The 27,676-nt window shown below is 53.4% G+C and overlaps 11 protein-coding genes; 7 read left to right on the top strand and 4 right to left on the bottom strand.

The window, feature by feature from the left end:
- Nucleotides 1-98: 98 nt before the first annotated feature.
- RCC_02613 (related to E.coli prolyl-tRNA synthetase) lies at nt 99-1,905 on the bottom strand (the record flags this gene model as incomplete). XM_023767903.1 has 2 exons in its annotated part: nt 99-1,787; nt 1,837-1,905. The coding sequence occupies 2 exons, from the start codon at nt 1,903-1,905 to the stop codon at nt 99-101; spliced, it is 1,758 nt and encodes a 585-aa protein (XP_023623671.1).
- Nucleotides 1,906-2,086: 181 nt separating this feature from the next.
- RCC_02612 (related to CCAAT/enhancer-binding protein zeta) lies at nt 2,087-4,738 on the top strand (the record flags this gene model as incomplete). The annotated part of the gene is made up of 1 exon (XM_023767902.1): nt 2,087-4,738. The coding sequence occupies one exon, from the start codon at nt 2,087-2,089 to the stop codon at nt 4,736-4,738; it is 2,652 nt and encodes an 883-aa protein (XP_023623670.1).
- A 620-nt stretch (nt 4,739-5,358) lies between these two features.
- On the bottom strand, nt 5,359-5,925 carry RCC_02611 (probable translation machinery-associated protein 20; the record flags this gene model as incomplete). Its single annotated transcript, XM_023767901.1, has 1 exon — nt 5,359-5,925. One exon carries the CDS (start codon nt 5,923-5,925, stop codon nt 5,359-5,361), a length of 567 nt encoding a protein of 188 aa, XP_023623669.1.
- Nucleotides 5,926-6,211: 286 nt separating this feature from the next.
- RCC_02610 (related to Hsc70 cochaperone (SGT)) lies at nt 6,212-7,506 on the top strand (the record flags this gene model as incomplete). XM_023767900.1 has 4 exons in its annotated part: nt 6,212-6,214; nt 6,266-7,078; nt 7,195-7,373; nt 7,422-7,506. The coding sequence occupies 4 exons, from the start codon at nt 6,212-6,214 to the stop codon at nt 7,504-7,506; spliced, it is 1,080 nt and encodes a 359-aa protein (XP_023623668.1).
- Nucleotides 7,507-8,767: 1,261 nt separating this feature from the next.
- Nucleotides 8,768-10,585, top strand: RCC_02609 (uncharacterized protein; the record flags this gene model as incomplete). XM_023767899.1 has 3 exons in its annotated part: nt 8,768-9,142; nt 9,202-9,496; nt 9,549-10,585. 3 exons carry the CDS (start codon nt 8,768-8,770, stop codon nt 10,583-10,585), a joined length of 1,707 nt encoding a protein of 568 aa, XP_023623667.1.
- A 1,184-nt stretch (nt 10,586-11,769) lies between these two features.
- Nucleotides 11,770-12,657, bottom strand: RCC_02608 (related to formin binding protein; the record flags this gene model as incomplete). The annotated part of the gene is made up of 1 exon (XM_023767898.1): nt 11,770-12,657. The coding sequence occupies one exon, from the start codon at nt 12,655-12,657 to the stop codon at nt 11,770-11,772; it is 888 nt and encodes a 295-aa protein (XP_023623666.1).
- A 253-nt stretch (nt 12,658-12,910) lies between these two features.
- Nucleotides 12,911-16,051, top strand: RCC_02607 (probable Protein HIR1; the record flags this gene model as incomplete). The annotated part of the gene is made up of 1 exon (XM_023767897.1): nt 12,911-16,051. One exon carries the CDS (start codon nt 12,911-12,913, stop codon nt 16,049-16,051), a length of 3,141 nt encoding a protein of 1,046 aa, XP_023623665.1.
- A 436-nt stretch (nt 16,052-16,487) lies between these two features.
- On the top strand, nt 16,488-17,946 carry RCC_02606 (related to TIM54 (component of the mitochondrial TIM22 translocase); the record flags this gene model as incomplete). XM_023767896.1 has 2 exons in its annotated part: nt 16,488-16,596; nt 16,655-17,946. The coding sequence occupies 2 exons, from the start codon at nt 16,488-16,490 to the stop codon at nt 17,944-17,946; spliced, it is 1,401 nt and encodes a 466-aa protein (XP_023623664.1).
- Nucleotides 17,947-18,833: 887 nt separating this feature from the next.
- RCC_02605 (uncharacterized protein) lies at nt 18,834-20,813 on the top strand (the record flags this gene model as incomplete). XM_023767895.1 has 3 exons in its annotated part: nt 18,834-18,991; nt 19,174-19,217; nt 19,276-20,813. The coding sequence occupies 3 exons, from the start codon at nt 18,834-18,836 to the stop codon at nt 20,811-20,813; spliced, it is 1,740 nt and encodes a 579-aa protein (XP_023623663.1).
- A 706-nt stretch (nt 20,814-21,519) lies between these two features.
- On the bottom strand, nt 21,520-22,450 carry RCC_02604 (probable casein kinase II, beta subunit; the record flags this gene model as incomplete). XM_023767894.1 has 3 exons in its annotated part: nt 21,520-22,011; nt 22,069-22,314; nt 22,367-22,450. The coding sequence occupies 3 exons, from the start codon at nt 22,448-22,450 to the stop codon at nt 21,520-21,522; spliced, it is 822 nt and encodes a 273-aa protein (XP_023623662.1).
- Nucleotides 22,451-23,046: 596 nt separating this feature from the next.
- RCC_02603 (related to DUF1339 domain protein) lies at nt 23,047-26,214 on the top strand (the record flags this gene model as incomplete). The annotated part of the gene is made up of 1 exon (XM_023767893.1): nt 23,047-26,214. One exon carries the CDS (start codon nt 23,047-23,049, stop codon nt 26,212-26,214), a length of 3,168 nt encoding a protein of 1,055 aa, XP_023623661.1.
- Nucleotides 26,215-27,676: the final 1,462 nt, after the last annotated feature.

Here is a 27,676-nt window from a genome sequence, read left to right as displayed (position 1 = left end):
TGGATAATGTAGTAGACCTGATACTCTGCTCTAGAGGGTCGATTGGAGCTGGAGTGTAATGTACAATATTCTACAACAGAGCACGCTTCTAACACTGCTCAGAGCTTCTCGCTATACTTCTCCATCCTCTCGACAAGATCCTCCAGGCCAACCTCTTCCCTCACACCGAGCCTACGACACTGTAGTTCAACCGCTCGGCGCTGCTTCCAGGCTTTACCTAAGATGACGATAAAGGGGTACCCAATCAAATCAGCATCATTTAGCTTCCAGCCCATAGGTCTCTCGCGGTCGTCAATGATGGCGTCCAAAGTCTGGGATGTTTGGTCGTACACAGCCTCTAGATCTTGTGCCGTTGTGCTCCCCGCACCAATGATGTTCACAACAAAAGGTGCAATAGACGCGGGCCAATTGAGACCCTTATCATCTGCCAGAAGAGATGCAACAGCGCCGATAAGGCGAGAGACTCCTATCCCATGGCAGCCCATTTGAATCTCGACTTCTGTGTTTTGTTCACTTTTGAAGGTCGCATCAAAAGGTTTGCTGTAGCGAGTCCCGAGGTGGAAAGTATGTCCGATCTCAACAGCCCGTGAAAACGAGAGTTCTTTTGCACCACAGCTTGGACAGGCATCATCGGGTCGAGGCTTAGTGAGGGAGAATGGCGCATCTTCAAGCTCAATCATCGCCGATGTTGACTTATAGCTTTTCAAAATAGATGCCCGCGGTATTCGGGGGTCATGTATCAGTCTCTTTGGTCTGTGGGTCTTGGACACGTTTTGTTCGTCGGAGTTCGCTTTCAGAAGGTGGGCGATCGACTTGCCACTAGTGTCTAGGTCCTTCACCAGCTCTTTCAATGCGTGAATATTGATTTCGTACGATCCTTGCGGGAGGAATACTTCTATCAACTCCTTGGTCCGGTCGCTGACCTGGGCAGTCTCGACTGATTCTGGAAATTGCGGCTGAGGCGCAATGCTGTGCTCCACAGGGCTGATCGTGCGCCCTACCCACGTCTGAAATGGAATGTTCGTTTCATCTGTAGGAGCAACTACACTTGCCGGACGCCACAGTTCCTCGTTCACTGTATATTTGCACGATCTGCAGCTGATGATGGAATCTTCGCCCTGATCCGTCGAGAAGTGGTACTCGTGGCTGTGAGACCCGCCCATGCTCCCCGAAGCAGCGTCTGCCACCAAATATGGTAGGTTCACGTCATCGAGGAAACCTCGGTATGCTTTTGAGACATCGGCATATGTCTCCATAGCCTTTTGTTCGGTGATATCAAACGTGTAMAGGTCTTTCATGACGAATTCACGTCCTCTCAATAGACCCTGTCGTGGCCGAGCTTCGTCGCGATACTTCCTGCTAACCTGATAGAGTCGCAAAGGGAGGTCTTTGTAGGACTGAACAGCATGCTTCACGATTGATGTAATCTCTTCTTCGTGGGTTGGCGAAAGAAGGAAACGACTTCCCTTTCGATCTTCAAGTCGGAAGAGTTCCGAGTCCTTGCCTTCGAGTCGACCAGATCGTTCCCAGAGAGCCTGAGATGAAAGGGAAGACAGTGATACTTTTGAAGCGCCAACACTCCGCATGTGTTTGTCAATTAAGCGTTCGATATTGTCCTGCACGCGGAGACCAAGTGGCAGAAGGTGAAAGACGCCGGCATGGGCCTGGCGAAGGAAACCAGCACGCACAAGCAGATCATACCCATCTTCCCGGTCATCTGCTGACGAAGACTTTGGCTTGTTTTGTGTCGGCGTCCAAAAGTTGCTCAATCTGTTGCGTCCGTCTGTCTGATGTGATGATTAGATGTGTGCGTTAAGAAAGAACATTGCAACTCACGTGTAGACCGCGTCGCTGCGGTCGAACGCCCCAGCGCCACAGCCTCTGCAGACCATCATGCGCGGGCATTCGGGATAAGAGAGCGTGATGTTGATGATATATCTTCGATTCAAACAAGGATTGGGACGTCGTGTGGTGGACGCGAGCGAAAGGTGGCCCGTGCGCGAGGTCTCGCCAAACTTTCCAGGCCTTCGAACTTTTTTTGGACCGTCCGGAGTCGAAGCTTTTCAATCAACATACAATCGTTACGATGAACGGAAAGCGCAAGGCATTCAGCGGTGATTCCCGGCCTCCGAAGAAGCAGAAGCCCGATGCGGCGCGAAAGGAGGAGAAGAAGGCGGCGCTTTTGTTCACTGCAAGACCARATTGGCATGCAGAACCTCTGCCCGCGCTCGCTGGTAAAGACGATGGACGGAATTTGAGCATGCCGCCGCCGCGGGTGGTTGAAGAACTGTTACAATATGCGATGGAGCTGCTGGAGGCGGAAAATGCGACATATGGCGCTTCACACATGACGGGCTCATCCTCGCATAAGTTCTTGTCGACCATTATGTCGTCTGGAACACTGGAGGACAAGGTCTCGGCGTTGACGCTGCTGGTACAAGAGTCGCCACTGCATACGATGAAGGCGTTTGATAACTTGCTTGGGTTGTCACGGAAGAAGAGTCGAAACCAAGCATTAATGGCCGTGGCCGCGCTCAAGGATTTGCTGGGACAGGGTGTTGTGCTGCCGGGGGATCGGAAACTGCGAGCATTCGGGAGACAGCCCGGTCTGATAAGTGCTATGCAAGGAAAGGCCGCGAGCTGGTCGTATGGTGAGCCACTTCCCGGTGGATTGGAGAAGATCCACATATTAGTCTGGGCTTTCGAGGACTGGCTAAAGAAGAAGTACTTTGAGCTGCTGGGAGTTCTGGAGACATGGTGCAACGACGAGATTGAATACTCGCGTAGTCGTGCCATCACCTACGTGTGGGAGCTGCTGAAGGACAAGCCGGAGCAAGAAGAGAATCTGCTACGCCTACTGGTCAACAAGTTGGGAGACACCGATCGCAAGATTGCCTCCCGCGCATCATACCTGCTGCTACAGCTAGAGGTTACGCATCCCGCCATGAAGCTGATTATTACCAACAGCGTTGAAGCAGACAGTCTCTTTCGCCCGGGTCAGAGCGACCACGCCAAGTACTATGCCATCATCACCCTCAACCAGACGATCCTCAGCCAAAAGGAGCAGGAACTGGCCAATCGACTTCTGGAAATCTACTTTGCCCTTTTCGTCCAACTTTTGAAGCCAAAGGAGGCCCCCGAGGCCCCGKTCAAGATGAATACCAAAGGTAAACCTCAGGGTGGTGGCGGTAAAGCTGGTAAAATGGCAGCAAAGAAGCGCAAGGCAGAGGAGCGGAGTGACGAATCTGTTGTTCAACTTCATGAGAAGATGGTTGCTCAGGTACTAGCGGGTGTCAACCGTGCATTCCCATTCGCGGACACCAACAGTGCTGCTTTCGACAAGCAGATGGACATGATTTTCCGGGTCGCCCATTCTGCCAACTTCAACACCAGCGTCCAAGCCCTCATGCTCATTCAACAGATCTCTTCAACCAAGCACTACGGCGCGGAAAGGTTTTACAAGACACTATACGAGTCACTATGGGATCCTCGACTCTTTACATCTAGCAAGCAAGTCATGTACCTCAATCTTCTGTACAAGAGCTTGAAGGCGGATCTCAACGCGAGAAGAGTGCAAGCATTTGTTAAGCGGTTACTCCAAGTCATCACCATGCACGAGCCGCCGTTTGTCTGTGGCGTGCTGTACCTGATCAGCGAGCTGGAAGCCACCTTCCCGAGTATCCGGAACATGTTGACTGAGCCGGAGGTAGATGACGAAGACGAAGAAGAGCATTTTGTGGACGTGCCGGAGGATGGTACGTCTGCTCCTCAAATTCAGACATCATCTTCAGAAAGGAAGTCGCTCTACGATCCGCGCAAGCGCGACCCAGAGCATTCGGGTGCAGAGCGGACGTGTCTATGGGAAATTCTCCCTCTCGTCCGTCACTTCCACCCATCTGTCTCCCYCTTCGCTGAGGCGGTCTACGGCAGCAAGGAGATGCCTCCTAAACCAGATCCAACACAGCACAACCTCATGCACTTTCTCGATCGATTCGTCTACCGCAAGCCACGCTCCAAGGAGGCTGTCACTCATGGTAGCTCCATCATGCAGCCACTTGCAGGGACTGCTGGCGCGGACATGCTCATCAGGCCTGGCGACTCAGGGATCAAGACTGYGCCACTCAATACGGAGGCCTTCTGGACGAAGAAGGTCGAAGACGTTGCTGCGGATGAGGTCTTCTTCCACAGCTATTTCAATGCATCAACTAACAAGAAACGGACGTCTGACAAGCCTGAGAAGAAGCAACGCGGTGATGATGAGGATAGTGAGGACGAGCAAGAGGATGAGATCTGGCAGGCGATCGCCAATTCCCGGCCTGACGTTGAAGGACCGGACTCGGATGACGATCTCAGCATGGCCGATCTGGAGAGCGCATACGATGACAGTGAGGAAGAGGCCGATGGCAGTGCCGATGACGAGTCAGAGGCTGGCATTGATCTCGGAGGGGGTGATGATGAGGAGGAGGATGTGGGAGCACAGTTTGAAGACATGGATGGAAGTGACATGGATGAGCTTCCTGAGCTGGACAGTGACGATGAAGATGCCATGTTCGGAGACGACGACGAAGTCGCTGTACCATTGGCAGACGATAAGGAGGACGGACCAGAAGAGGTCGATAAAACGGCACGGAACAAGAAGCAGCGCAATGAGAGAAAGAAACTCAAGCAGCTGCCGGTATTCGCTTCTGCGGACGATTACGCGAAATTGCTGGCGGGAGACGACGACGAAGACTATTAGCCGAGTAAATTGGACAGCGATTCGACTCAAGTCTGGCCATGTTGATATGAAAGTTGCCCTTAGGTACTGTACCGAGTCACTGAAAGTAGCCTCCAACCCCTGCTCTGAAGTTATTTCCCAAGTTTGATCCACTGCTATACGCCTAGCGATGTCACGTCCCCTTGGATGTCAAGATCAGTACACAACACGTGTGATTGTTTTACCACCGCTCCTAAGGGAATCAAGTAACTATCCACGGAAATGCTTCGAGCATAGGGGTGATGAAGCGAGTGCCAAGACTTTGAGATACCAGGTGAATGAAAGCTCGCGGATGCCTGCATGGAAGTTCTCGCTCGAATTCTTGCGAAGCGAGCCAATCATGGTCGGTCTCATCTAGCCGCCAATGAACATGCCAGGCCGACATTCCAGCAGGCGAAGTGTGTTTGCATTTGATATGCTGTACCGCCGGCATGAAGCCTGCGAGAGCCATTCTCATTCATGATTCCTGAGCTCAATTCTAGTTACTGCAACTTTCTTGTTCGCCGTGTATTCCTCATGATTCCGACAGCACATGCAGATAAATGTCAGCCCCTTCCATAATGCTCCTCGCTTATGCCCAACTTCAACAAGGGTATCTCAATTTACAGCTCCAGCTTCCACAATCCATCACCCAGATAGTGCCCGTTCTCAATCCCCGGACCCTTCTTCTTCTCCTTCATCTCCTTGGTGCCCATCTTCAGCACGCCGACCATGCACGCGTTCTCCTTGCCCTCTGCATCGACAACCACAACGTCCCCAGCCTCAATCTCTTTTCCTCCATTCGCATATTCTTCGCCATCATCGCCAGGTAGACGTCCGCCCGGTGATGTGAGTCCCGGCACCATCAGAGCGGCACCTGACAGCACAAAGCGGATGGCACCGCGATCTATCCGAATTCGGTTGAAGCACTGTGGGTACTTGTGCACGACTGTCAAGTGCGGGATGATGGGATCGTCCATGTGTTGCCAGAAGAGCGGCGTGCTCCCTAAGCAGTAGAGTGAAACGCGATCGGGGATCTTGACGAGGTCGATTTGCTCTTTCTTGGGCAGAATGTCGTCGATGTAGGGCTCAATGTTTGGGTAGGTTTCGATGACACGAGCTCTGATTGCTCGCTGGGCAGACGACTTGACCTTGGACTTCGCGCCGGGAGAGAAGTCTTTTTTGAACATGGTAGCGCGTTGTTGTGGTGAAAAAGATTGGAGATGTTGTTGTGAGAGGTTAAACTCGTGAACTCTCCTCGATATCTTCTGCCCTGCCCCACCAAATCGCGGGGTCGTCGTCGTCGGTCTGCCAAGGAACCCTGCTGATCAGTCGGGCGGGAATCAGGGCTACGTTTGACTTTTGGTGTACTTGTAATTATTCTAGACTCCCAACATCAACAGACGACTTTTGGAAGGAACATCCGAGTTGACGTCAAGCTATTTGTTAAGTCCTCCATCAACACACAACGTCAACATGGTACGGTATCCTTTGTTCCAAGCAAATAAGGACCAACTGACACGGTCGTAGGCTGCGCCTGCCGATAGCAAGAAGCGCCTGGCGCTCGCCATCGTCGACTACCTTCAGACCTCGCTCAAGGACGGCACACTACAGCCCGAAGACGCTGATTCGATCGAGATCGCCACCAACTGTATCGCCGAATGCTTCCATGTGGATCCCACGGACCAGGCCGCTGTGAAGGATGCGCTGGGCGGTCAGAACCTGCTGAGCATCTACGGAGTCTACGAGAAGCTGAAGGGCAAGAACACCACATCCACCCCGGCTGCACCTTCAGCTGAGGGGGCTGGTTCGTCTGCGCCGGCACCACAGGGAGCACCGACCGAGGAGAGTGAGAAGCTCAAGGGCTTGGGCAACGCCGCGATGCAGAAGAAGGACTACCAGACAGCGGCCGATCAGTACACAAAGGCACTGGAAGTGTGCCCTCTCAACCCCATCTACCTCTCCAACCGTGCTGCAGCCTTTTCCGCCATGCAGAAGCATGACCTGGCCAAGAACGACGCCGAGCTTGCCACTGCTACGGACCCCAAATACACCAAGGCTTGGTCTCGACTAGGACTGGCTCGCTTTGCGCTTGGTGACGCAAAGGGCTCAATGGAGGCCTACAAGGCGGGTATTGATGCCGAGGGCAACGGTGGCAGTGATGCGATGAAGAGAGGCTACGAGACGGCGAAGCGCAAGGTCGAAGAAGATGACGATATGCCCGACTTGGCGGACGACGATTCAGCACCTGCGACTCGCGGCCCAGGTGGAGCAGGTGGTATGCCAGATCTGAGTGGCTTGGCGTCTATGCTTGGTGGCGGAGGTGCCGGAGGCGGCGGCATGGTAAGGATATTAAAGACGATGGCTTGCGGACGTGGCCAGAACTTGGGTTCAAGCTACGTCCAAGGTCCCTTCGTTTCACCCCTTGTTAAAAGCATTGCTAACCCCATTTTGAACAGCCCGACCTTGGCTCCCTGATGCAGAATCCGATGATGCGACAGATGGCCCAGTCACTCATGTCAAACCCGGACATGATGAACAACCTCATGGGATCACTCGGTGGTGCCGGCCGCGGCGGTGGCGGTGGCGGCATGCCAGATCTTTCTGCGATTATGAACGACCCAAACATCGCCGAAATGTGAGTAGTTCCGTCCTCTCGTGAGAGCCAAGCACTGACAATGAACAGGGCACGTAACTTCATGGGCGGTGCAGGCGGTGCTGGTGGTGCAGGTGGTGCAGGCGCGGGACGTGGCGCCGGCGGAAACCAATGAGGCTCTTCAAGCATATTGCATACCAGTCACAAGAACGAAGAATTGAATGTTGTCACATACAAGATCCGGCGGCTGGCGCTCGATTGGCGGATCTCAGGAGCCTTGACCATGCAGCTAAAGCTGGACAGCCACGTTGGATCGGTCGTCTAGCACTGCCGGAATTTCTCCCGGTCCCTGGAGTGAACTTAGCACATTCAACTCATGATCCCGAGGATGAGTAGCACGTCAAAAGACTGCAACATTTGATTTTACACTCAATTCCTCCCATCTCTGTTGCGTCCATCTCGCCGGCAGGCAAAGGCCATCATGCTTTCGAGAAAGATCCTGTCCCCAATAACTCGACGGCGTCCCCCAGGCGATGGGCATCCCGCAATATAAACCAGCTTCTTGCTCCTACGGCGAAACCAAATATATAGTCCGGCAATCTCTCATTCGTCTAGGTACTTATTATCACCGGAAAAATGGACCGCTTATACACGTGTTGAAAAGAAAGCCCAGAGCTGTCAAGATGCGGATGGCAAGGCCTGAAGACAACTAGGGATGTCTTGTCTCTTCTCATATCGACAGCTCAAACATCAACAAGAACAGCGCTGAACTGTTCTCTCGATTCAATTGCCGGCCACTCTGCTAGTAGCAACAGTTCTAGCAGGCCTTGAATTAACGAGTTTGCAGAGAGCGAGGCCTCAAGAGACTATGGGCATGACTGAGGATGTCGTATCCCGATGCAAAATTCCCATATCGACGGCTCCGAGACTCTGAAAGCCTGTGGGTGTCATTTCTTCTCGAAACATCCAAGCCCAGTTCATTCACTCCATGGCTGTTGTTTAGCGCGCGAAAGCGGGTGAAGCCGCCCTTCCACCCGACCTCCCGCTTTTTGACCTATTGATGTTTATTTTTGCCGCGACAATGCGCGAAAAAAATCATACGTCTTTCATCACTCCGTTTCCACTCTGCTCTCTTCATTCCGCGACAGCACACAGCATCAGAGAGCAAGAGTCCACAACAGCTAACAGCAAGTAGGACTTGTTCTCCCCCGCCATCACCGATCAAGACCTCGCTCTACTTTCACAGGCAAGACTTGTCATCGCTCGTCACGAGCCAGCAGCAGCTCTCCGCGGCAGCGGTAGCTCTCCGCCACAGCACGATCACAAGCCTTCAAGTCCTCACTTCACTCCTCAGCGCCGGTCACTGAACCTCGTGCATCTTCCATTCACCTTCCATTCACCTTCCTTCCAGGCAGCTTCTTCTGGACCCAGCAGCAATGGCTGACTTGCGCGCCATTGTCAGTGAGGTGGAGGATGCCATGACATCCACTCTGCCAACAGCCCTTCCTCGCAGCAGCTACATCGCTCCCTCCGCTCTGCCCACCACCTCTTCATTCCAGTTCGGCGTGGCCACTTCGCCTCCATCGGACCCAAACATCATCAAATTCACACCCAAGCTTCGCGTTCCGTTCTTCAGAGGCGCTGTCAAAACTGTGTTCAGCGACGACATGTCCAGCGGTCCTCCTAACGAGCCCAACTTGTCTCCAGTCTCGACCGCTAAGCTCTCAACCCACATGGTCGTCGCTTTGCCTGTCATGGTCGCACTCAGCACCCCGGTCCCGGGCAACCCATTCGAGCTTCTTGCGAATGAGGTATGTATTCAACCGCCCCCGCTACAATTCACATGACTGACAATGCTCTCACTCCGCAGACGATCCACAACATCGCTATCTTGGTTGACAGCGATCAAGACCTCGTCCATTTCAGCCAGAGCTGCAAGCATGTGAACAGTCACATCGAAGAGAAGGTCAATTCCTTCTGGCGCGCGCGGTTCCTGTCCAAGTTCGAGAAGCCTCGTAACTACCAGGCGAAGAAGTGGGACAACCTGGAGTACAAGAGACAGTATCAACACCGTCGATCTGCGCTCAAGAACGGCGCTCTCTTCAAGAACGGCAAGACCGTGCCAGAGAAGGTGTGCTTGCAGGTTCTACGAGACCTCATCAACGGTATGCCCTCTCCTACATCGTCGAAGATGGCTTGACAACTGACGACACACAGACTCCTTCTCCCAGCAGAAGTTTTTTGAGAAGAAGTATCCTGAGATAGTTTACGAGGATGGTAACCTTGTCGCAATCGTGCGATTCTGCCAGAATGAGAACATCCTCCGATCTCTTCTCGATCCCCGCAACGCCCCAAAGCGCAGTTCCATTGGCAACAAGCACACCACCGATCCATTGCTGCAGACCATCCAGGCTGTTCTGTCTCCTCTTCTGCTGGCTGATATTGGCGCTGACGTGTCCGTCTTTCCCTCGAGTCAGATTTCGGCCTACACTCCAGCCATCACGCAGCCAATCTTCCAGGGCTGCAACGGTGGCTCCATCAATATGGAATGGACGATCCACCAGATCAACTTCTGGAAGTACCACTTCACCCGCGAAGCAGAGAGCACACTCTTCACCGACATCAGTGAGCTCGAAGGCGCAGACTTCCCGAAGCTGTGGAACTCCCAGCTATCTCAGACCGGTGATCCCGTCCTCGGCGAGAATTGGAAGCAAATCTCTGCCTTCCTGTCGCCCGATGAGATCTACACCATTCGCGGGGATGACCCTCCTGATGACATCCAGGATGAGTTCACCGGCGCCGACAGCGGTGGTGCGATCCAGGATCTCGTCATCAAGATGTCGCCTCACGACAACACCTCAGCAGGAAACACCGCCATGATCAAGCATATCCTCAATGCCCACCGCCCGTCGAAGCGTGCTAAGACTCGCTCCGACCCCAAGGATGATGCTCCAGATGCCAAGCCAAACACATTCCGCATCAAGCACCCGCGCGGCGCTGATGGTCAGTGGATCGCTGATGGTTGGATCGAGTCACTACCTTCGCAGAGTAGCATTTCTGGCTGGCAGCGCTTGTCGATGACGAAATTCTGGGTGGATACAAGCGGCGAGATCGATTATGAAACCATGTGGGCCTACGAGGGCGTCGTGCTTCCCGGTGGACGTCTCATTGTCGGCAGATGGTGGTCTCCTAACGAGAGCGCCAATACCGAGAAGCAGTACTCCGGTCCCTTCATCATGTGGAACACCGACTGATACCAATCCTCCACAAAGCTTGCAACGCACTCTTGGACAGACGAGCACGATCTTACTCTACAGCTCCAGTCCTCTCAGTCAGGACATCATCACCAACGATGTCACGAGCGCGATCTCTCGGCGCCGGCAATTGAGCACGGCGAAATCAGATCTCACAACGACTTGCACGATTCGTGATTACTTCACGATACCCCCAGAACAATTTGTTCTGAACTGGCTTTTGACTTTTTAACGACCTACTTGGCTTTCTGTACTCTACTTTCACATCACACCAGCACGGAAATCACTTTCTTTGAGCATGGCAAGGGCGCATAGGGGAATGAGAAATGAGAAATGGCTGTATGATAGTTTATTCAACGAGGTAGCTGAGCTGCTATGACTGAGGATTGAATGGATATCACTTTGCACCTGTTTCTTGTTTCAATTGACTTCCTATAGCCGTGTCTGATCTTGAGAGGTTTCACATGTCCAACGCGAGTATGATTAGGCTCTGCAGTTTGTCGCTGAGGGTAAGAGATCAAGGGCCGGTGAAACTGAAGATTGTCGCCTCTTCTTATGGTGAATCGACGACAACGCTCACGTACAGGTAGCTATGAGCATAAAAAGCAGCAGCCTTGCGAAGAGTCAAACAAGGAGGATCGAACGTCTTATGGAATAATGTCCCGTCTTCTTAATCGTGCTGTCGTTATTGCAGAAACTATGAATTTTGCCTGCTACAGGTAGGGCGGCAACCATCAATTTCACCGGCCCTCGGACGCATTGAGCAAGTTCTGATAAATTCCGTGTATCAAGCTAGCTCAACCCTTCAGTGGCGCACTCTCGTCGCTTGACGGGCAGTACATGCCATTCGGAATCAAGCAGAACCTCCCTCTTGTGGTAACTTTCCGCTCGGAAAATCGCTGCTGTGACTCCCTATCAGCGCGGTTTACTGTGAAGTGAGTTGCAAGGCAGCTGCGGATCGGGTCTCACATTCGTTGCAACAAGGAACCGTCAGGCTGTGCTGTTGCTGCCCTGTCAGAGCCGTCGCGGAAGTAGGCAGTGTAGCCGGAAGGTCCATCAGGCTTTCCATTGCACTGGATGTCATCTCCGGCCTTTGTAGGTCATGGCTTCAGGCATGTGACGTGTATCGTCACAATAAATTGCTGAACCACGGTAAATTGCTGAATTCATGATCCAGCATGGCCTCATTTCTTGCCTTTCCGCTTCTTGAAGACGACAGCTGGGGCAGCTTCCGAGGCAGATTCTGGTTTGGTATGACTAGGTTCCGACTGGCCTACATCTGGCACGGAGCTCAGAGGTTTTGGCGAGGATGCATCATCTTCTTGCTTGACAACACTATCATCACCTTCGGCCTTTACAGCCGGCTCCTTCTTCCTCACTACGCCACTTAAAAGCGCGTCGAGGTCGAAGTCATCATCAGCGGCATCTTTAACTGCAGGATATGTCTTGAAGTTGCTTCCCCATGCCTTGCGCTTAGGCTCACCTTCCTCGTCCTCGTTCTCGTCGTGCTCAAGCTTTCGCTTGGGCGCAGTCTTGCTTCCCTCTTCTGCATCCTGCTCCTCTTCTACTTCAGATGGCTCTCCTTTTGCCTCTGCGAGAATCTCTGCGAGGGAGCGACTGCCACTCACAACGCCAGCTTCGGATGGTTCCACTCGACGCTCCGAGACAACGTGRTAATTGCCCACACCAGTGACCTGCTTTTGCAACTCCTCGGGTAAAGCGACGCCCATCGCCGCCAGTTGCTCTGCGTGTGCCTTCCTCTGCTCTGCCGAGTTTACATTTGTAGGCGCTGGAGTCGCCCGCGACGTGCTTCCCACCGGCTTGGCTGCATCTCGTGCACCGCCTGGCTTATCGCTGAACAGTCCATTAAGTCTGGCGACTTCGTCCTTAGCACGCTGCTGATCACGCGTTTCCCGCTCTTTGTTTTTATGCAATTCACGCAGACTCCGGGAAATGTTGTTCTGGTGCCTCCCGCTCGCATCGTGGTTCTTCCGCTCTAGAGGCGAGTCGCGCACATACTGGCTGCAGAACTTGCACCAGTATGATGGCGTCGACTTCCAGTACTCTGACATCTGTTCTTCGAAACCTGGAGAGGTTGTTGGATGTGAGAAGTGACGTTGAAGCTCGAGGTGGAGGTGGGACAAGAATAGAATTTTAGAAATCCTGGGGATCGCTGGCCGCTTCGCGCGACGCGTTTGCGCTAAGCTTCGTTCAAAGCTACCTCCTCCTCTCTACACACCACCATAACATCCTGGACGAAGATTGCTTGACTGACTCCTTTGTATCTGCAGTGAATCCCCTAAATAACATGCTTCTGCGCCAACGATGCGCTACACCAGGCCCTCATGGCTAGTCCACGGCGGCGAGAAGAAGGACCACGAGGTCTATAGCTGCCACGTCTCGCCGGATGGATCACGCCTGGCTACAGCCGGCGGCGACGGACATGTGCGCATATGGTCAACCGACGCTATCCTCAACGCGTCTGATCCTTCATACACGAAGCCGAAGCAGCTTGCCTGGCTTTCCAACCACTCCGGCACGGTCCATTCGGTGCGCTTCAGCTCGAATGGAAAGTATCTGGCATCCGGAGCGGACGACAAGATAGTATGCGTCTACACGCTCGATCCAGGTCCACCGCAGCATTCGACCTTTGGCAGCAGCGAAGCACCGCCGGCCGAGAACTGGCGCATATTCAGGAGGCTGATTGGACACGACAACGACGTTCAAGATCTGGGGTGGAGTTGCGATAGTTCGATCCTGGTTTCAGTGGGGCTGGACAGCAAAGTGGTGGTTTGGTCCGGGAGCACATTTGAGAAGCTGAAGACGCTCGCGCAACACCAGTCGCATGTCAAGGGCATTACTTTTGATCCCGCCAACAAATATTTCGCGACCGCTAGCGATGATCGAACTATCAAGATCTACCGCTTTACATCTCCGCCGCCGAATGCGACGGCATATGATCAGACGAGCAATTTCACTCTGGAAACGACTGTGGCTGCTCCATTTACCACGTCACCACTCACGACTTACTTTCGTCGATGCTCATGGAGTCCGGAGGGTGCACACATTGCCGCGGCAAATGCTGTCAATGGACCCGTCAGTGCTGTAGCTATCGTCAGTCGAGGCACATGGGACAGCGAGATCAATCTCATAGGTCATGAGGGTCCTGTCGAGGTTTGCGCATTCTCACCGAGGCTTTTCTGCAGAGAACCACCGCCCCCGATCAGGGACTCAAAAGACTATGTGTCTCCCAGTGCTGTCACTGTGGTGGCATGTGCTGGACAGGACAAGACACTAAGCGTGTGGAACACGAGCTTTCCTCGACCTTTCCTCACCACTGCCGAGCTGAGTCACAAGGCGATAAGTGACCTGGCATGGGGACCGKACGGTGAGACTCTCTATGTTACGGCTCTGGATGGCATGATCTCTGCGCTGGTGTTTGAGAAAGGCGAATTGGGTTACCCAGCGCCTTCAGGGGACTACGACAAAGCACTGGCCAAGTATGGCGCTGGCAGGAGGGTGGGCATCGTCGAGAACACAGATGCACTACGATTAGAAGAAGGCAGCAAGGCTGGCGAGCTCAAAGACGTCGAGGGTCGGATGGGCGAGCTAATGGGTGATGGACACGCTCAGACCGGTGCACTTGTGAATGGCGATACTCCCATGAAGGATGTTGCAAGCGCTCCAGCTACCAACGGCGCGGCGGTCGAGCCCACTCCCGCACCTGTACCTCCTGTGGATCCTCAGGTCGAAAGGGTAGACAAGCTGAAGCAGCGAGTTACGATCACCAAGGACGGCAAAAAGCGAGTTGCGCCACTGCTGCTTTCATCCTCTAACCAAGGAGAAGCGAACTTGCCACGACCTCAGTTGCAGGCTGCAGTGCGGCAAGGCGCAGCGTCCGACGAGCCTACAAAAATTCTGGACCTCAGCAAGCCTTACGATGGGCTGCCAAAAGGCGGACTCGCAAGCCTGCTGATGGGCAACAAGCGCAAGTATGCAGAGATGGCTGACGGCGAGGGCGAAGAGAGACAGAATGAGAAGCGCGTTCTTGCAGCACAGCAGGCTGGTGCCACGCCTGTCGTGCACAATACAGACAACGGACTTGTGCCCGCGACATCCTCGACAGCGCCAGCAAGACCTGCCGAAACGCCAGATGCCTTGCGGCCTGCACTCATAAATCCCAGCACGACCGTGAGTCAAGTACGCCTCGCAGTACCATTGATTAGGACTGTGGTCCAACGACCACTCGACCCCAGCAAGGGCGGCGCAGATGCAGAGCAGCTGGCCAATGGTGGCGATGGCTCCGAGGGTGAATCTTCAGTGGTCTTCGAAGCGCGCAATGCATCTGGACCAAGTCGGACAGGGCGGTCGCAGGACAAAGAACCTACGCGAATAAGTTTGACAAAACGAGGCCAGGCGCTCTGGCAAGATTTCCTCCCACGCGCCGTACTACTGGTCACCGGGAATCGAAACTTTTGGGCAGCGTCGTGCGAGGATGGGTCGGTTCACGTCTGGACACCAGCTGGTCGCCGCCTGATGAACGCGTCGGTGCTGGAAGCGCAGCCCGTCATCTTAGACTGTCGAGGCTGGTGGATGCTGGCTGTAACCGCTATTGGACAGTGCTATGTTTGGAACATCAAGACTATGAGTGCTCCGCATCCTCCCATTCATATGGCACCAATACTTGACATGGCTACGCAAACTCAGCAAGGCCACCTCACCTCAGGTCCGAGTCTTATGTTCGCTCGGCTGAATAGTCGAGGCCGCATCGTTGTTGGCATGAGCAACGGCGATGGATTTGCATACAATCCCGCCATGTTCGTATGGCAACGACTCAGCGAGCCGTGGTGGGCAGTGGGATCACAGTATTGGAACACCACCGACACTAGCATCACGAACATAGCCACCGCCGCGAAAGCAGGCGCTGCCGCGAAAATGGATGATGGAACGACATTCCTCGACGARATTCACCCGGAAAACATCTCGGCGGGGATCATTCCTTTGCTGGAACGAWATACCACTTCGCAAGCTCTCCTCAAAGGACGTGCATATTTCCTGCAACGCCTTGTCAAGCAGCTCCTCTCCGCCGAAGGCTTTGAAGGGTTCGAGTCCTCTGTATCTGTGGCGCATCTTGAGAATCGACTGGCCGCAGCGCAGACACTGGGCTCCAAAGATGAGTTCCGCGTATACCTCGTCATGTACGCCAAGCGCATTGGGGCCGAGGGCCTGCGGGGAAAAGTGGATGAGCTGCTCAAGGGTTTGACGGGCAAGGTATTTGACGATGTAGATTCGAACGCAGGGGTTGAATGGAGCACGACAGWTGAGATTGTCGGATGGAAGAGAGTGGACCTGTTAAAGGAAGTTGTCACAGTCTTGGGCAAGCACAGGGACCTGCAGCGGCTCACTGTGCCCTATGCGAGATATCTGGGCGTCAATACGGACATGGCGATGGTCACAGACGGCTGAGAAGAATGCATGCCAATCGTCGTTTAGCGGATGAGCGCAAGGAAAGGACTCGGTGTAACATTATGTACAAAACTAATGAATGGTATGAATGGTGAGCCACCTCCGCGGCTGATWCTGGTTAAACGACCCCAGGCCTGACGAATTGCAAGGTTGCTGATTCTCCTTTTGTGAAATACCGATAATGCTCGGATCAGGTGGCTACAAGCACGAATAGAAGCAGCCCTGGGGAGAGTCAAATGTCTAAATAACTACAGCAGGTAACGTCTCCTCAATCGTGTTGTCGTTGTTGCAGAAAGCACAGCTCTTTGATTGCTCCAAGTACTTCGTAAGGCGGCAATGTTCAATTGCACGGCCCTTGTTCGGGGAAGTGCGGACTTTTGAGATAAAAATGTCAACGCGCGCTACACGTCCTCCCGCAAGACCAGCAACATCCCTAATGTCAGAGAAACCGGTCGCATCTACTGCAGAGAATGCGGGCAGTAGCATTGCTGGCAGTGCGCCCCAAAAGGCTGCACCAGCACAAAATCCGGCTTTCAAGATGATGGGTAATGATAGGAGAGGACAACAGCACGGATACCATCTCACTGACATGCATTGTCACAGGTCTACCCCGTCTGCGCATGCGTCTTCCATCCCGCAACTGGACCATATTTTGGACCCTCACAAGCTCGTTCGCGGGCGCCGTCACCTACGACAAATGGCAGACGAAGCGTATGCGCGAAAAATGGTGCCAGCTGGTTGCGCCCATCGCCGAGCAACCTCTCGACGCACATACTGCTCCACGCCGAGTAACAATTTATCTCGCAGCACCTCCTGGAGACGGCCTGCGTTGCGCACGCGAGCACTTCCACACATATGTAAAGCCCATACTTGTGGCCGCGGCCATGGATTGGGACGTGGTCGAGGGTCGCAAAGAGGGCGATGTCAGACACAAGACCGCCGAGAGGATACGGAAGCAACGACAGCGGAACGGTGAGGGCTCAACGGTCGAGGAGGAAGACGCACTCACCATCGAGGCGATTCGCGTGAAGAATGGCAGCCAAACGTATCCTGGCGTAGGTGGGGATATTGTGATTGGACGACACACGTGGAAGGAGTACATACGCGGCCTTCATGAGGGATATCTTGGACCTGCAGACTCGCCAAAGGAACCAGAGTCTGACACACCCGGTGAACCTCTTCCCTCGTCCCAGGCCTCAGCGCTACCATCCACCAATGATGCAGCCGCAACAACGGCGTCGGAGCTCGTTGCAGATTCACAGCCGTCTGCAAACGATCAAAACCCCGCGCAGTCAGTCGATCATTCCARATYTGAAGCCGCAAGTATGAGCGAGACCAAGGAAGGCGGAAGCGAAGAGCAGAAACAAGAGGAGGCAGATAAGCCCAAGTCCAAGCGCCGCTTCCCTCAGTCGCCCATTCTTCCAGAAAGTTATGCGACAGCCACCCTCTCAGCATCGACCCCTGAGATCATCGGCCCTAGCATGCCAGTGCGCATGCCCCACCTTCTAGGCATCAGGAATACACCTATCCGAATCTATCGATTTTTGACACGACGCAGACTAGCAGACGACATCGGACGTCAGGTCGCTACTGCTGTTTTGGCATCACATCGAGCGTACGGGACAGTATCGACCACGAACGAGGATAGCGCCGCAGGAGGGTCAGTGGAGGTTCCTGAACAGCAAGAAGTCCTTCGATTTGAGGAGAGAGATTGKTGGAAGACTGTCAGGCAGCCACGCCAGGAGCACGAGGAAAGCGTCTTCATCGAGCCCATGGCTTTCGATGAGCGCATCTTGGGTCGTATGCGTGCCTTTCAATTGACATCGGAGGATGAAGAGCAAGCCAAGTCGATTGTTCTGGGCCAGCGCAGAGCATCGAAGGATGATGAGAACTGAGGCCGTCGCGGCGAAACATCAATCTCCACCCTAAAGTTGATACTGGAACAGATCCGATCCTCCTCGGCGGCATTGCCATAATAGGCCAGCCGGAGACAAGCGGCTTMAGAAACGAAGTACAACACTCGTCAGGCCTCTTCTTGACTCACGAGAAGTCGGAGATACCACCCTCGCGTCGACTCTAGACGCTGCTCCGGCGAGGGCAGCGCTTCGGGTCGACTTGTACAAATACTTTTAGCATATTCTGTGTAGTAGCCTGTCATGGCGCAGATCTGCAGATCCCCCACAATTTCCGTCATGGTGCCTGATGGTTCGTGGTTCGCGAGCGGAGCCGCGCCTGTTTAAGGGTGCATGGCGATCAAATTCCGACGGTTCGGCAATGGTACAAGGCTGTTTGTTGACATGTGAAGGGTGCAAAGACTTGGCTTTGAAGAATCACCGAACAGGCTGMATGAGTAGGCTGAAGCATGTGAGTTAATCCCCACTTCGACGAGGACCAACACGAAAGCGAGGCAGAAGCGATCACTAAAGCGGCCTGGAGAGCGAGACATACGACTCTGATTTGTCGGTTCGTATACAGCACGGCTCGCTCTGAAATCCGTGCCCTCAGAGACTGGACCAACCCGGACATCGGGCATGGCCCTAGAACGGGACTCCACAACCTCACTGTCGCTTGTTGGTGTCTCGGACCCTATTACATTATTGAATGCGGGTGCACTATCCGTGGATTTGGTCATCGGGTGTACGGAGCTCAGCCGTCGGCTTATACTGCTTGTCCCATGGCCGCCCTGTTTGGTCCATTCGTAGACGTATAGCGCCATCTGCAMATCCGTTACCTGTGCGTTCGCACACTTTCACCTCACCTCAGCCATAAACGAGACCTCGCCATGCCCACTACGACCTCTACGGTCTTGATAGAGAGACCACGAGCTAGCTCCACCACGAGCATCTGCGTGCAGGACAAGCAGCTTGCACGAGCCGAGAGACGACCGGGGCACCAGCGGCGTTATGCCCCAAAGACTCGAACTGGATGCATAACATGCAAGTATGTTTCTCCGCTGCTGATAGTTTACCATGCACATACTCTCGCACAACCCAGCAGCTGTCTGCGTCTGCAGCTCATGCCACGGTGTGGTATTGTGGCGTGGCAAGGTCCACGCTGCCGGTGTGAAGATATGGACCGCAAGAGGCATATTGAATGAGCTCGCGTGCTGACCCGATCCCAAGGATCCGACGAGTAAAATGCGGCGAGGAAAAGCCGCACTGCAAACGTAAGACAATGTTGTCGACATGACTATACGTATCTTTCACTTGCTCAACTCACAATAGGATGCACTACCACAGGACGAAAATGTGATGGGTACACAACACCAGCCGAAACGAACAATGCAAGCAGGAGTCCGGAGTCGATTTCACCGGCCCTTACAAATGACATCTCGAGCGACGCCCTTGAACGTCGAACCTTTGATTTTTTCCGAGCGAAAACCGCTCCCTGCGTAGCGGGCTACTTTCATGATTCGCTGTGGGAACGAATTGTTCTGCAAATGAGCCACAGCGAGCCCGCCGTCAGACATGCCGTCAACGCTCTCGGGGCCCTACACGAGGAGAAGCATCTGCGAAAGGAAGCCGGTAATGGAGGGATTGACGTCAGTCTGGTAAAGACTGGGTTTCCAGTCCAGCAATACTCAAAGGCCTTGAAGGAGATGCAGACATTGCTTACCAGTAGTACCGTGTCTCTCGACGTCGTCTTAGTGTGTGCATTGGTTTGCATACACTTCGAAGCGTTACGCGAATCTTTTGTGCCAGCGCTGATGCATATCGAAAACGCCATCAAACTCCTCCACTCTAAGACTGGTGCCCTGGATGCGCGGAAAGTGAACCCCAGCCTGGTTCGAGCTGTTATGCGGGTGGATCTCCAGGGGACGATGTACCTCAATACGAGGATCCCTGGACTTTCTTTCTTTACAGCTGCTACCGATTCGATATTGCCACAGTCGTTCCACGACTTGACACAAGCTCGGGATCTCATCAACACCTGGACGTGCCGAGTTTTTCACTTCATCCGAACGATTGGCGACGAATACAAGCTTCGTAGCGTCGGAAACATCTCAATTGAACACATTGCACAAAGTCTAGAGTTGGAGGCAACATTTGTCGAACTGGATCGCCTCTTATTCGAATTCATGCACAAACCCAGTGTAAAGCTGTCTGCCCGAGAGCAGCATGGGCTTGGAATGTTACGCAGTCGCGTAAAAGTCAACCGCATCCAAGCGGCAACATGTCTGTACTCCGAACAGATGAGGCTGGATGCGTTTCTCCCGGAGTTTGACGAGATTGTCACCATTTGTTCCTACATTATGGGCAGTGACAATACCGACCAGCGTCTCTTCTCCATCGGCATGGACGAGGGTCTTGTGTTCCCAATGTACTTCATTGCCTTCCACTGCCGAGACGGCAGAATACGACACAAGGCCTTGGATCTGCTCAGAAAACTCCCCGCACAGGATGGGACCTGGCATGTGCTGACTACTCTCAAAACATCGGAAGTACTGGTCAACTTTGAGGAGGCATTGTGCGACAAGGACCTCGTATCATGTGAGGATATTCCCGAATGGCGAAGGGTTCACGCGGTGAACTTTGGCGCATGGGCAACAGAAGGAGGGCAGCCGAAAATTACCGTCTCTCTTCGGWCGAGGCCAAACGGCATGGATGGCGAATGGGTCGACGTTGAGGAATCGTTGACTTGGTCTGTACCAGGAGACACTTTCAGTGAGAACTTTGCGGTGCTTATGGCGGCTCAACAACACAAACTGCAGGAGCTTGATATCGACAGTCCTAAATCCAGTCCCCAGGCTTTTGGAGGATAAATTCTGGTTGAGTGTTTCGTGGCAACCTACATGAAACATTATGAGCTCTCCCCACGGCTGGATGCCAACGCTTGCGAAACGGAGCCTCTCCGCGAGAATGTTTGTCCTTGTGACTTATACGACAGCATTCCCTACGTACTGCGGCCCAAGACGGCACGAGGAACACATGCCTGCGTTCTATCACTGATGGGTTCTCAATTCATGCCAGGGCAGCACGAAAGATGTAGGGAGAGGCCCCGCCCCGTTCGCTATCCCAAGAGCAGATCGACGATCTACATGAAGGTACGAAGAAGCGAGAAGATTGGGAATGTAGGAGAAAGGCTCAGCCCATGCGGGTATCAGTCGAGCGTTGGATCCCAATCCGGGTCGGCGATGCAGAGCATTGGCGAACGGGCCGACTGACGGCTGGGAGCCGGGAATCAGAGGCGACAGTAGGAGGAAACAGGTATTGGCGCACGCCGTCCAGGAGAGAATGAACAGGAAGGAAACAGCTCGCAATGATCCAAGGCATTGCGAAAATTCGAAGCCGGAGCGCATCAGATTCATCAAAACACGAATGGACTGAGCCCTGAACACTGTATTCCTTCTCCACGTTTGTTAATTTGTTCAGTCGCCTGCCAACGACCGCCTACCGGTGGTGGTATTGCCTCTACTAACGTCCAACGCCTGGTATTCGTTTCGCATGTCAATGAAAGTGATCTTGCGCTCACTGCACCGCCTGGATTCGCGGCTGACCCTCGAACATGTCGTCGATCCCGTCCTGCTCCTCATCGACTTCTTCCTCCTCGCTTTCGATTTCTTCGTCTCCCTCGTCTTCGTCTTCAAAACCCGTCTCCAGCCCACGAGCCCTTAACCGATCCTTCATCTCCTCTCTGCGCTCCTCCTGCCATCGCATCAGTGCCGCGCTCGCATGTACACGAAAGCCGTATATGCGTGGCTCGTAGCGACGCTGTGTCTTTTGCGGTAGCAAAGTTGGGTAGACTTGGAAGAGGATGTTGTGAAAGCTCGTGCCAAAGTAAGCGCCATCTATTGAGTTGTGGCGTGATGACTTTGGGTTGTAGATGTCTTCGCACTTTGCACAGTACAACTTCACATGCGAGGTATTTGGGATGTCATGTTGTCCCATGGGTAGGAGATGTTGCGATTCGCAGATGACTCGCGGGCATTTGCCGAATACGCCTTGCTTGAACTTTTCCATCTACATCGCAAATGTCAGCAGCCGTCGAGGAGACCAAGGAAAACGCGGAAGAAAAACCATCTTTGCGAGACCGCGCGTGGTGACGACGTATCGGGCGTGGACCAGTCCGTAGAGATGCCTAGCGCTCTTCTCGATCTGTTCCCGCATGTCGTCGTCGACCTCCATGTCAAAGACATCGGTGACCAGATCGAGGGCATATTGGTAGTACTGCACTTCCGTATTGAGGCCTGTGAGATTGAAGCGGTCCGTAAGGTAGTCCTCGTCGATTTCACAGAAGTATTCGTTGCCACGGGAGGAAATGAACTATTACCATTGTTAGTCGTCGTTTCCCCAAAGATACTTTGGCAAAATCCACCATATCAGAGAAGCTCAGCCAGTCGCGCTCGGAACTAAATTCATCATCTTCTGGGCGAGAATTCAGGTGAAGCGTAGCCGCCATGAGGTGCAGTGGGATGTAAAGAGAGCTGTTGGTGGTGTTGATAACCGACAAGCAGCGCACTCGACTGCGCAAGAAAACACAAGCAACTTCCATGCCGAAAGCTCAGGAATTAAAGAGCATTCCAGTCACAACACCAAGGAAAAGACTCACCCAATCCCGCCAATAGCTCGTGTAGTCGCTGTCCGTGTCGCTTGCAAAGTCGTCMATGACTTCGGGAAAGGGCCGGAACCCAGTCAAGATGGTCGATTTGGGATACGATGAGCGTGTGTCAGATGTGATGTCTTCTCCAGCAAATATCAGAGAGAAGTGACAAGGTGGTCGACTGATGATATGTATGTAACTTTACAGTACCTGACTTGAATAGAGAGAGACGAGGACGCAAGGCTGGCTTGGCAACGCAACGCAGAGCAGGGGTCCGGTGTCCTCTCCCCACGAGGCAGCTCCCGTCTTCACGATTCCCGTCATTACTTTGCTGACGTCTTCTTCATCTGCCCGGCTCGTGGATGATCGCACTGGGACAATCCGGTCGGTGTTGAAAGGACGATGCACGGGATCCAATGCCGCCGCCAACAACGAATTCGTAATCCTGCYAGAGCATGTACTGGCCGACTGGCGCGCCGAATGTCTATGCCCTAACAAAGCAGACCATCCCGAAGTCAAGAGTTACGCGGTCAGAAGATGGACTGGATACTGACGTCGCTGCAAGTCCCGACGCTGCGACAAGCAGCAATGGCTCCCAGTCAAACGTGAACGGGATTCGAGCCAAATCGCGTGGAGAACCGGGAGGGCTGGATCACGAGCATACGAATGGGAACGGCATTGGAGGTGCGGGTGAGGATTCGAATTCTGTATTTGAGGATAATGAGATACTGGACGTCAAAGTCTCGCGTGGTGGCAGCGTTTTTGTCACCATCACACGCTCGTCTCTGACAATCTGGCAAACAAAGCCGACTGTCGCATTGGCTACTGTCGTGCGTTCACCGAGCTCCATCACGACCTACGGTCCGAATACTGCCTTGCTCCTGCGCCCAGACGCCTTGATCATTGTCCTGCAAACAGCACTTGGCTATCTGATCACATACTCCCTCTCTACGGATCCCACTGCGCGGGTGTATCAGACTGTGCTTCCCGAATCTGCCAAACACTCCCGGCGTCCAAGCGCAGAAGGCTACAGCAACTTCAGGAAGCCTAGCATTGCATCTGTCGGGGTGGTGCCAGGCGAGGGTGATGGCATTCGCGAAGTGAACATCCGCTTTCGGATGGTCATCCGAATCGATGCCGGGATTAGCAAGGCAGTTGCGCTGGATGATGAACTCATCGTTGCCACACAGAAGCCTCAGGCTTTGCAATGTATCAAGTGGGTAGCAGAAACCGGAACTTCCCAAACAAACACCGAGCTGATAAGCCGGATGCCGTGGGTGGGCAGGAAAGTAGGCGTGACGGAGATGCTGCATGACCGGCCAATGAACCTTACCACTTGGATCACGGATGACGGGCGAGCGTTTGCCGTACAGCGCCGTACGGGCAGTAATATTGACGCTGAAAACACCAGAGCTCTGTTCCACGGCTTCTGCTTCCGTGAGCCGGACAACGACGGAGAAGTTGCCATCAAAGTGGCGGTGAATGCAAGGTTCTCCCTGATCGCCATTGGATGCGTGAATGGGCAAATCGACGTGTATATCGTCAAGGACTACGTCGGCAACATTCCCCTTTCTCACAAAGTCGGACTGCACGTCGCGTCGACTACCACTGGAAGGCTGACCTGTCTTTTGTACTCTCCTGATGGATACTGTCTGTTTGCCGGCTACGAGAACGGATGGGCTCTCTGGACGGTCTATGGCAAGTCCTGCGGTAGTTCTTTCAGTGCGGACCGTGATCAATCTCAGCTAAACGATGAGAAATGGTTGCGCGGAGTCAAGAGCGCATTCTGGGGAGGCGGTGGCTGTGAGCTAGCACTGTTGCCACAGTCTGACAATCGTATTTGGATCCTAGACATTGCGCGAAACGCGACTGCTGGTTGTTTCTCGCCCGCAAACATTTCTCGGGGCTTGCTGCATTCTAGCAACAGCGTCATGATATACAAAGGACATGAGGTGGCAGATGTGACTTCCCTGCCATCCGATATGCCAATGTGGCAAACAGTCCAGGTCCCGCACCACTATCTCGTGCATCAATGGCCGATCAAAGCCGCGGTGGCATCGCCTGATGGGAAGTACATTGCAGTGGCAGGCCGTCGTGGCCTGGCACACTATAGTGTTTCGAGCGGTAGATGGCGTACATTTGATGATCCGCAAGCCGAACAAGAGTTTGCCGTACGCGGCGGCATGTGCTGGCACCAAAATGTCCTGATAGCAGCCGTGGAGGCCAACGGCCGCTACGAAGTCAGGCTTTATTCTCGCGAGAAGTCACTCGATTATGCGAACATACAACATACGGAGCAGCTTTCCGCCCCTGCAATTTCGACCACTGTATCTGGTGTCGACTCGCTGCTTGTGTACACATATGACAACACATTGCTACACTACATCATCGTCAGCGAAGCATCTTCGAGTAAGCTGGTACAGGTCGGGCAAATTGGCTTCCACGGAATCATCAGAGCGCCACCGCGCGTTCGATCAATAAGCTGGATATTGCCTGAGGATCAGCTGGAGCACGGTGATCCTTCCCAAGACGTTGCTACGGCGTCGGTCTTGTTCCTGGTTGAYGGCAAATTGGTACTTTTGCAACCGTCGACAAACGAGCTCGGAGAGCTCAAATACGACATGCGGGTGATTGCCCAAAACGTTGAGTACTACACGCTTCTTCGTGACAACCTGGACGTCGCTGCATCGCTGGGGAATAACGAGCCCAGCACGGCTAAAAGCATGAACAATCTGTCACTGAATGGCCATCTTGGTCATAGTCTGCGCGATTCTTTGTGGTACTTTGACGGCACAGGTTTCAACGTCTGGTCTGACATACAAGATGTCATGGCGTCCGCTCCAGCCGAGCTCGGTAGGGAACTTCCCTCTGCCGTTTCCATACCACTTGACTTTGCACCCTTGTCCGCGGTCGTTGGGAAAGGTATAATCTTGGGACTGGAAGCCGACCTTGTGCAGCGGAGAGATGTTAATTTCAGCTACTTTCGCCATGCCCCAAGAACGCAGCTCTTCCTTCCCCAGCTGCTTCGGTACCATCTCACAGAGTTCAACTCACCCGCGGCTCTGCACCTCTCCAATTCCTATCAGCATCTTCCATACTTTTCGCACGCATTGGAGGTGCTTCTGCACGTGGTTCTTGATACTGAGGTCGATAACCCACCATCTCCGCCAGAAACCGCGCTGTTGCCAACAGTGCTATCCTTCCTCTCCTCATTCAGCTCCTACCTGGATGTTGTGGTAAAGTGCACACGAAAGACGGAACTTCGAAGCTGKCAGACTCTGTTCACATATCTTCCACCTGTACTGGAGCTCTTTGAGCAATCTCTGGCGCAGGGCAAGTTACACACAGCAGCAGGTTATCTCCTCGTGTTGCACGCGTTCGAAGAAGACTCGTTCCAAATCAATGAGTTCGCACAACTCTTCCAGCGGGCGGGTAGAGAGCAAGACTGGGAGCTGTGCAAGGAGTTGGCTCGCTTCCTGGTCGGTATTGACTCCACTGGCGACATTTTGAGTTCTGCTCTGGTCGAAGCCGGACTAAGCAGCGCCTCTTCTTATGAGGCAGACGTATCGATGAGTGGCTCGGGTCGACAGGGCATTGACTACTTTTCCATGGAGCGGAATTGAGCTCGGCTAATGAGCTGATCTGCACACAGACATCGCGTTGCCTATATGAAAGCTATATACCAACTTGAAGATTACTGAAACCATTTGGCTAGCTGTTCGAGTCGATCGCCTTTTGCACGAGTGCTGAATCTAGGTATGCTCGCACCTGTGAATTGGTCAGTATGGTTCATGTCTCCGAAACTCAGCTGGGTCAGTATTACCTGCACGATCATCCCCGTTTCGTCAAACCGCATTACCCATGCATATCTCTGTGGGTAAGCCATACCTATAGAGCGAATTAGCAACCACGTGGCAGTCGTATGTATGTATGCTGCTGCCGGAGCTGACCATTCTTGCAGGTAGCATTCGCCTCAAGCTCTAACGTTGCCCACTCCTCCCCTTCACCTCCACCCACAACGTTGACGACATTCAGCTGTAACGGCGCAGCGAGCACCTTGTTAATGGGTCCAAGTGCCCCTTCTTTCCAATCGTCTGGTCAGGGTCAGTCAGTACGTCACAAGCAATGAATGTAGGTGTAGAGGAATGTACCCAGGCTTTTGAAGGAACCTGCTGCTGGGTGTGTGCCTTTGCTCGTCAGTTCCGCTCTGCATTCATATACTCCATGCACCAGACCAACCGAGAACATCCCAGGCTACATCCTTTGACACTCTATTGAAGAACGCAGATGGGTCTGAAGTACCCAACGAGGAGCAAAATGCCTTGATCTCAGATTTGGAGGGCGCCATGTGGACTTGATTGATGTTCTTCGTGCAAGAATCGGGGATGGTATGGGATGCGATCCTTGGATGAAGACACCTCCTCGCTCCACTTCACAGCGGCGGGGTTAGAGCAGGCTAAGCGGCACCAGTGAAATGAATGTACCTTATGATCATTGGTAGGTGTTTGGATCTACAGGCTGGGTACGGAGTAAAACTTCGATGGTAGGCTAGGTCGCTGTTGTCTGAAACTACCTACACATAGTGCCTGATAGATGAAGGAACTGACATGTATGAGCTGACGTTTGACCGCAGCTCTTCGTCCGGTTTTCATGGTTCGTGTCAATTCAACCGTTTAGTAGTCGTAATTCTTGTATTGCTATGGATTGCTCGATTGTTCTTGCCCATGTCATCAGCTTGCAACGAGGCCTCAAACTTGAGTCGCTCTGGGGAAAGGAAGTCGTATGTTTTCTACTCAGTAGGTCATTATGATGGATTMACGTATTCAATGCCATCGTCGTAGTCCTTGCTGGAGAAAATAAGGCCAACACCATCAAGTCATTACATGGAGTAACACTACGAAGGACATGACCCATGTCGCTGTCGCCAGCGCATCCTCGCCGTTACGACTAGGGTCAGGGTTGGGGTAGTGAGCATCCCATAAACGTCACCTCCAGTCCCAACCACCGACCTAAGCGAAACCAACATCACCAACGCGTCGCCCCGAATAATGCATTCGCGACGCACCACGTGGCGTGCGTACGAAG

The sequence above is a fragment of the Ramularia collo-cygni genome, assembly GCF_900074925.1.
Source record: "Ramularia collo-cygni strain URUG2 genome assembly, contig: RCC_scaffold03, whole genome shotgun sequence".
NCBI lineage: Eukaryota > Fungi > Ascomycota > Dothideomycetes > Mycosphaerellales > Mycosphaerellaceae > Ramularia > Ramularia collo-cygni.
The sequence above is the reverse complement of the archived record's forward strand: the minus strand, read 5'-3'. Positions and strand labels throughout refer to the sequence as shown.